General features: G+C 53.7%; 1 protein-coding gene across 1 annotated transcript; it reads left to right on the top strand.

Annotated features, from left to right (window-relative positions):
- The first annotated feature begins 4,313 nt into the window (after nt 1-4,313).
- Nucleotides 4,314-5,484, top strand: PSMB11 (proteasome subunit beta 11). The gene has a single exon (XM_007100454.2). It carries the CDS (start codon nt 4,409-4,411, stop codon nt 5,282-5,284), a length of 876 nt encoding a protein of 291 aa, XP_007100516.1. The 5' UTR covers nt 4,314-4,408; the 3' UTR covers nt 5,285-5,484.
- Nucleotides 5,485-8,867: the final 3,383 nt, after the last annotated feature.

Here is an 8,867-nt window from a genome sequence, read left to right on the forward strand (position 1 = left end):
GCACAGGCTCCGGACGCGCAGGCTCAGCGGCCATGGCTCACGGGCCCAGCCGCTCCGCGGCATGTGGGATCCTCCCGGACGGGGGCATGAACCCGTATCCCCTGCATCGGCAGGCGGACCCTCAACCACTGCGCCACCAGGGAAGCCCCATGAGAGTGTTGTATTTTTAATGCTGAAATTTGGCAACTCTTTCCAAACCCAACCATCAGAATGTAATGAAGCAGAAGATCTTTCTGTGGGTCTCACACTTGGATGGTGTGGAAAATGCAGGGTGCCTCTGTTTACTGAGCATGTATTATTTTGCAGTCACTCCTGCAATGCAGCTAATCCTCCTGACTTCTCTCAGTGGTTCTTTCACTCTGCCACTAATGCTGTCTGCCTCTTTTAAGGCACTTTCACATTTTACCTGGTTATAAATATACATTTATCTCCCACTGGATTGTGAGCTTTTAAAGACAGGCATTTCTCGGGAATTCCCTGGCAGTCCAGTGGTTAGGACTCCACACTTTCAGCGCCAGGGGCCCAGGTTCAATCCCTGGTCAGGGAACTAAGATCCCACAAGCTGCATGGCATGGCCAAAAAAAAACCAACAACTGTAAAGACAGGCATTTCTCTACTATTTACCTCTGTGCCCACTGTGTGCTTAATACACGTTTGCAAAATGAACACATGAAAGCATGACAATAATGTTGTTCCAGTAACAGAGGCTTGAAGCCCTGGCTCATCTTGACAACTCCCCTTCCTTTACTCCACGTCCACTAGGTTGCCAAGTCCTGTTCATTTTCCCTCTACAGTGCTTCTCACATTCTTTTTCATTGCAACTGATACCACCTTTGGCTTCTTATCTCCTCACTCCCGAATTACTGAAATATTCTCCTGATTTTTCTGGGTACAAACTATGTCTCTAATTTATTCTGCACAGCACCAGATTGATTTTCCTGAAACATCATCTTGATCTTATCATTTGCCTGCTTAAAAATGGTCTGTAAGGTTCAGCTCCTCAGCTTGCATTCAAGACCTTCCATAATCTGTTCCCAATTTACCTTACATTAGTTCTCTGCTCCAAGGTCCCACTCAGGGAGACCTCAAAGAGGAGAGGTACAAATGATCAGTGCTGCTGTTGGTGGGAATATAAATTGGTGCAGTCACTATGGAGAATAGTATGGAGGTTCCTCAAAAAAAAATTAAAAATAGAACTACCATATGACCTAGTAATCCCATGTCTGGGTATTTATCCAAAGGAAATGAAATCACTATCTCGTAGAGATAGCTGCACCCCAATGTTCATTGCAGCATTATTCACAATTGCCAAGACATGGAAACAATATCCATCATCAATGGATGAATGCATAAAGTGTTATATATGTGGTGGAACATTATTCAGCCATAAAAAAGAAGGAAGTCCTGCCATCTGTGACAACTTGGATGAAACTTGAGGGCATTATGCTAAGTGCAAGAAGTCAGATGGAGAAGAACAAATACTGTATGATCTTACTTATATGTAGAATCTAACAAAGCCAAACTTTTAGAAACAGATAGTAGATTGGTGGTTGCCAGAGGCTCAGGGTTGGAGAAAACGAGATGTTGGTCAAAAGTGTACAAACTTCCAGTCATATGAGGAATAAGTTCTGGGAATCTAACGTACAGCACGGCAACTATAGTTAACAATAACTCTTGTATACTTGAAAGTTGCCAAGAGAGTAGATCTTAAATGTTCTTATCATAACAACAACAAAAATGGTAATCAAGTAAGGTGAAGGATTTAACTTGCCTTATGGTGTAAACATTTTGCAATACACAGACACACACACAGAGGTATCAAATCATCATATTGTACACCTTAAACTTACACAATGTTATATGTCCATCGTATCTCAATAAAGCAGGGGTTGGGGGAAGAAAACAATGATAAGTGCTGTAGTTCAGAGGTGAGAGAGTTTGGTATAGATGGGGGTGAGGTTGGGGGTCCAGGAAGGCTTTGCCAAGGAGGTCTGGATCATTTCCTTAAATATCACTTAGGTCCCCTTTCTTCTCAAACTCACAGCCCCTCCTCTCTCAGCGCGGATCTGGGAAGGATTTTCAGAATAGGTGGTACTTAAGCCAGACTTGGAAAGATAGGATTCAAAAAGATGAAGGGGAGGTGGGAGATGTGTTAGGAATTGTGTGAAAAGACGTTGTGGTGGATGGATTAGGATTGGACCACAGTGGGCCTTAAATGCCAGCCTGGGGTGGACTTGATCTTGTAACCCTTCAACGTTACTTACTAGAGGAGACATGGGATTTGAGTGATACCTTAGGAAATCATGTCAGTGTGGAGGATAAGGTTAGAGGGGGAGACTGGTGGGTGGCCAGTTACTGGGCCACTCACCTGGGCAGATCTGACTTAATAATGGCCTGACTTAAGAGACGTGGCGATCCAGCCATATATAGTCTAAGACTTAATTGTTAGAAAGAGGAGATGTTCTTATCTCTTCGGTAAGATTCCCATGTGGTCCTACGCCAAGGAAGAAAGAAGGACCAGCTGTGGCTTTAGTGGACTTCCTGGTTTCTCCGGTCTCCAGACTTGGAAAGATAGGATTCAAAAAGATGAAGGGGAGGTGGGAGATGTGTTAGGAATTGTGTGAAAAGACGTTGTGGTGGATGGATTAGGATTGGACCACAGTGGGCCTTAAATGCCAGCCTGGGGTGGACTTGATCTTGTAACCCTTCAACGTTACTTACTAGAGGAGACATGGGATTTGAGTGATACCTTAGGAAATCATGTCAGTGTGGAGGATAAGGTTAGAGGGGGAGACTGGTGGGTGGCCAGTTACTGGGCCACTCACCTGGGCAGATCTGACTTAATAATGGCCTGACTTAAGAGACGTGGCGATCCAGCCATATATAGTCTAAGACTTAATTGTTAGAAAGAGGAGATGTTCTTATCTCTTCGGTAAGATTCCCATGTGGTCCTACGCCAAGGAAGAAAGAAGGACCAGGTGGACCTTTGTGTGACTTCCTGGTTTCTCCAGTCTTCCCCTGACACGTTACACTTGCCCTTAGTACTGAGACTCCAGGAAGCTATGATGCCACAGCCTCAGCATCATGATGTCTGGAGGGTCCGGGCTCTTTCCTTTGCATGTACGTCTGTTTCTTTGAATAAACCCCTTCCCGTAGCACCTCTCTGAGCTGTAATGTTTAGTAAAACGTACTCCATATGGAAGTAGCTGTAGCTTGTCACTCTGCCCCAATCTACTTTATGTTTCTGAAGGGCCAGCTGTCAGGGTCCACCCTTGGTTGGTCTAAGACTTAGACTCAGCATTACGGCATCAAAGTCCGTTGTTTCTCCTGCCTTGGAACCACAAACCAGTCTCTTGACATTGAGAACTGTTGGGCAGAAGCGGAACCAATAGATCCTTTCAGCTACATCCTCAGAACTTTAACACCAGAGAAGCTATACTGCCAGAGAACTGTCAGAAGTGCCACGTTTGTATGCAGATGGAAGTTCATGTTCACCCCCAAAGCAGAGGAGAAAAAGATCTCCAGGTTCTAGTTCCCCTTCACCTGGCCCCTCAGTACTCTGCCTTTCTGAAGGTATCTGAGCACCCCATACCAGGCTCTCTTGCTCTTGTCTCTTTTGTCCTTACCCCAGTCCATTTCTCTTTCCTCACCTTGACCATGAGGTGAACCTGTGAGCTCAGCGTCATAGCTCTCCGACCCCACACCCCAGAAGAGAGAACCCAGCATTAGAGACTCCCGCCACGGTGGCTCCATGGCAATCTATTCCGTTTTGTTTTGTTTTGTTGGCCAAACCACGCAGCTTGTGGGATCCCAGCTCCCTGACCGGGGATCGAACCCTGGGCCACAACAGTGAAAGCTCGGCATCCCAACCACTAGGCCACCGGGGAACGCCCATGGCAATCTCTTCTGGCTGTGCCATTGCACTGACTTGTCTCCACCTTTCCCTAGGCTGGGAGCCCTTTCAGGGCAGGGGCAGGGCCTTATTTATCTTTGTGCACCCAGTGCCCCCCACAGGAAAACCCAGAGGAACCCAGCTCTGCTCCTTCCACGGTGCCCCTTTTCCTTTTCACTTACCCAGCCACCACCCAACTCCAGGTGCTTGGAGGATGACAGACAGGAGACTCCTTGGATGACGCTCGGGTGTGTCATGGGCAGCGTCTCCCCAGCGCTGGAGACTCTGCTGGCCTCGTTCTGTCTCCCCTCGGCAGTCCTCTGAGGGAGAGGGTGCTGCTCTGTCAGCCACTCCCAAAGCCTGGCTTGGGGTTGGGGAGAAGGGAAGCCACAGATCACACGCCTTCCCAGCTGGTTCTGGCTGCAGCCCAGCTCCTCCTTGCCCTCTCTCTTCCTCCGCCTGACCCAGCTCACAAAACCCTGCCTCGCTCCTTCCAACCTTCGTTGGACCCCAGGGATGGCTCTGCAGGATGTGTGCAAGTGGCAGGCCCCCGACACCCAAGAAGCCTCACCTCACCTGCCTCAGGCTGGTGGCTGGGCTGTGCCCCAGGGCTGGGACCCTCAAACCTTCCTGCAGATCCATGGCCCCAGGCTGGCCCATGGTACCACCACCCTGGCTTTCCGCTTCCGTCATGGAGTCATCGCTGCGGCTGACACGCGGTCCTCCTGTGGCGACTACGTGGCCTGTCCAGCCTCACGCAAGGTCATCCCCGTGCATCAGCACCTCCTGGGCACCACCTCTGGCACCTCGGCCGACTGCGTCACATGGTACCGGGTGCTACGGCGGGAGCTGCGGCTGCGGGCACTGAGGGAGGGTCAGCTGCCCAGTGTGGCCGGCGCCGCCAGACTCTTATCCGTCATGATGTCGCGCTATCGGGGGCTGGATCTGTGCGTGGCCACTGCCCTGTGCGGCTGGGACCGTTCCGGCCCTGCCCTCTTCTACGTCTACAGCGACGGCACCTGCCTGCAGGGGGACATCTTCTCGGTGGGCTCTGGATCTCCCTATGCCTATGGTGTGCTAGATGGCGGCTACCACTATGACATGAGCACCCAGGAAGCCTATGCCCTGGCCCGCCGTGCTGTGGCCCACGCCACCCACCGTGATGCCTACTCGGGGGGCTCCGTGGACCTCTTCCACGTGCGGAAGAGTGGCTGGGAATATGTGTCCCGCAGCGATGCCTGGGTGCTGTACTCGGAACTGCGGAAGCTCCCAGGGCCGGGGCCAGAGCAGGAACGGGAGGAGGAGGCCACCCCGGACAGAGCCGGTGAAGGAGGAGAACCTTCTGTGGCGCCAGCCCCGGGGGACTCGAGGACGCCCGCAGAGACGCTGTGAGCAGCAGTACCTGGGGCGCCCAGCCCAGGAGTGGGTGGCAGATGGGGCCGCACGGGGGACTGACTCACGGCATCTGGCTCCTGCTCTTGTGGGTTGCCGGCTTCATTTGTTCCAAGCCTCCATCCCTTTCTCCTCCTGGAGTCATTGACGGCTCTCTCCGACATGTTCCTGTTGGCGCCCAATAGATTGATCCAGCCTCCTTCTCAGCACCGAGTCCTCTTTCAGCAAGTACTTATTGCGCACCGGCTGCACGCCAGATGCTGTGCTAGGTGCTAGACCCTCTTTTCTTGCCATCCTCCTTTTCTGCTTTTTCCCCCTCCTATCCCCAGTCTCTCTTCCTCTCGTGTTTTAGTCCTTAGCTCAGCTTCAGAGTCTTTGCCACTTTCTCACCTTGGGGAGTGGAGATGGCTGGAGGAGAAAGAGGTGGGGATAGTAGCCCAGAGGGCCCAGGCTGGAAGGGACAGGGACAGTGCAGCATGCACACCTGGGGGTGGTGATGGGCTTCCCACATCTGCTTTTCTTCTCTGCCCCCCTCCCCGACTTGACCCTAGTGACTGATGCAAACTCCTTTACTGAACGCAGTTTTCATGATAACTCTTTGAGGTAAAAGTGATCCTCACTTGATAGAAGAGGAAACAGGTTCAGAGGGTTCTGTGAGTTGCCCGAGGTCACACAGTCAGTGCAGAGATGATGCTGGGATCCAGGCCTTCCGCTCCAGGGCTGTGCTTCTTCAGCTCAGTATCTCTCCCAGGGGCTCTGGGGAGTGATGGGAAGAGAGCAGCTGGGCCGTGCCCCTGCCTGGTGGCCAGGGAAGGAGGAACCCAGAGGAGCCCGAGGGCCTGGAGGGCTGAGCCCAGGAAGCAGCCCCCCCTGAGCCCCCTCTACCCCCGCTTGTCAGGGCCCGAGCCATCGCCCCAGGCACCTCCCCCCTCCCTTGCACTCTGGCTTCCAGGCATGTCATGGCCGTTGCCCGACTTCTCCTCCTCCCGCTGTCCCTTTGCCTTCTCTCCAGCCTCTCTTTCCAGTAGCTCCCTCTGGGCATGAAGAAAAGAGAGAAGTGGCTGTGCTAGTGGGAACTGCTGGGTTAGCACATCCTTCCCCCCCACCCCACCCCGTCCCCTTGCTGGTCCCTTGTAAGCCCTGACTTGGCCACGCAGGCTGACAGCTCCAGGAGGGATGCCCCACCCCCCTCCCCTCCCCAGGCCAAGTGAGGGAGGAAAGCACGGTCAGCCTAGGAGGTGGCACCTGAAGGTTCCTGAACCTTCTTCCTCTATCCCACTCCTCCAGCTTCCAGTCCCAAGATGAACAGTACCTTTCCTCCCTCCTGGACGCCCCTCCTCCCAGCCTCCAGCACAGTCGTGAGCCCCAAGCCTGCACCTCAGGCTAAGAATTCCTCCAGGCAGGAGCTGGCCAGACAGAGGAGCCCCAGCAGGCTCTGGCTTTCAGTGGATGATGGGAGAGGAGGGAAGAAAGCTGAGGGAGTCCCAGGAGGGAAAGCAGTAGGGGAGAGGCGAGGAAATGGTCAGGGGGAGGGGGGCCGCAGAAAGGCGCCCAGTACAGGAGGACTAGGCTTCGAGCCAGGATCTGGGCATCTGGCTGGTGGCCTCCATAGAAATTCTTCATTCCTCACCCACTCCTCAGCCTCAGGGGAGGAGGTGCAGGACACTGGGAATGATCACTAGAGGTCAGGGACCCCTAGGCCAGCTTGGTCCTGGAGGAACACAGGAGGAAGGGCAGGTTTTGTCCAGGGTTCAAGTGTTTGATTGACTCAGACATAAAAAGGGGCACCTCCACATGCAGAGGTGAGGGTGGGTCTGTGACCTGTTGTATGTGAGTGATCCAGGATAGGCGATGCACGTGCAGTTCCTATGTGCAGAGACAGGAAACAGGCTGGAAGTTATCAGGGAGAAAGACGGGCCTTATCACTTCTTTTGGGGAAAAGAATTCCAGAGTGGGGTGGGGCAGGGCTCACTCCACTTGTTCTATACTTCTGCATCTTCCCACCCCTGTCCTGAAGCCCCAGGGGTGAGAAAAGGCAGGGAGGGAGGGGCGGGCTAGCTTGGGGTTGCCACTTGAGCCCAGCCCGAGGCTCCCTGGGAACCACATGCGGCTCACCCCCTGGAACGTTCTGTGCCCCTCCTCTTCCCATTAGTCAGGGAAGGAGGATTAAACCCAGATAGGGAGGGCATAACAGCGGGGGAGCCCCACTCTTCTTGCATCTCCTCCCATCACCTCTCCCCTTCTCTCTCTCCTCTTTTCCTTCCATGGTTCTGCCCTACTTCACTCCCTTTGACAGATTCTGTGTTTCCAATGGTGAGGTATTTAAGACCAGAGATAAGCCTGAGGGTCTAGCTGAAAAGCCTGTTTCCCTACGTTGTTGTTTTCCTTGAAGCTTAATGAGTTGGGGAGGACCTCAGGAGGGTGTTAAGGAGGGCCGGGAGAGCAGGCAAAGGCCTGCATCCCACTTCCATGCACCCCCACCACCACCCAGGGGCGGCCCACGAGTCAGTCCCTCCTTCTCTCCACTTACTCCTGAAGGCTTGATGCAGACATCAGGGGAGGCCAAAGGGGTGGATCTAGCTCTGAACAGGAAGACTTGTTCTTCTGGCACCCTTCTTGGACTGCTGCCTCCTAATCGTCTCCCTCAGGGGCAGACAGTCTGCTAACACACAGGCCTTCGGGCAGGCAGGGGCCCGGTTCCAGCCTTCAGCAGAGTCAATGACAATGCCAGCATCGGAGCAGGGTCCTTGACCTCCCACCGCCTGGTTGCCCTAACCAAACGGTGTAGAAGGTACAAGAAGCCATCTTCCCATTAGAGCAGCTGTCCCTGATTATCAGCACTCCGCACTTGGAGGGCAAGGTCACAAGGACCTATCCTGACCCATCTACTTGACTCCCCAGGAGCCCTGCCTGGAGTTACAAGGCGTGGGTGCTAATTCTGGTTGCCGGGTCAAGAGATGCTGGCCACCGGCTGGGCTCCCGCCGCAGTTGACTTTTTTTTTTTTTTTTTTGCGGTACGCGGGCCTCTCACCTTTGTGGTCTCTCCCGTTGCGGAGCACAGGCTCCGGACGGGACGCGCAGGCTCAGCGGCCTTGGCTCACGGGCCCAGCCGCTCCGCGGCATGACTGCGCCACCAGCGAAGCCCCCCCCCCCCCAGATGACTTTGATTCAGCCTTCGAACGGCCCGCCTCCCTGGTCCCTCTCCCTCCTCTTTGTGCCCACAAAGAGTAAGACCAGAGACTGGGAAGAATAAAAGGTGGGGCAGCAGGCCCCAGATCCACTGTGACTGTGCCACCTCGCCCTGGCCCACCCTTTCTCCAACTGGGACCACAGGCCCCAGGAGGCACTGGCTTGCCCCCCCTCTGCTGTTCCCCACCCATACTTATTCCTAGTCTAGAGCTCCTCTTCCTCTCTTCTTAGTCTTTTATAGCTCCCCTTTTCTCCTTCCCACTTTCCCCTCTGGCCGATCTCCACATCTTAATTTCCTTGGACAGTTTGAGACCAACAGAGAACCCAGAGGTCGTGGGGGTAGAGGTACATGTCATTATCTCCTTCGTCCCTGAATGGTGTCAACCCAAAGCCT

Source organism: Physeter macrocephalus, unplaced genomic scaffold (genome assembly GCF_002837175.3).
Source record: "Physeter macrocephalus isolate SW-GA unplaced genomic scaffold, ASM283717v5 random_82, whole genome shotgun sequence".
Lineage (NCBI taxonomy): Eukaryota > Metazoa > Chordata > Mammalia > Artiodactyla > Physeteridae > Physeter > Physeter macrocephalus.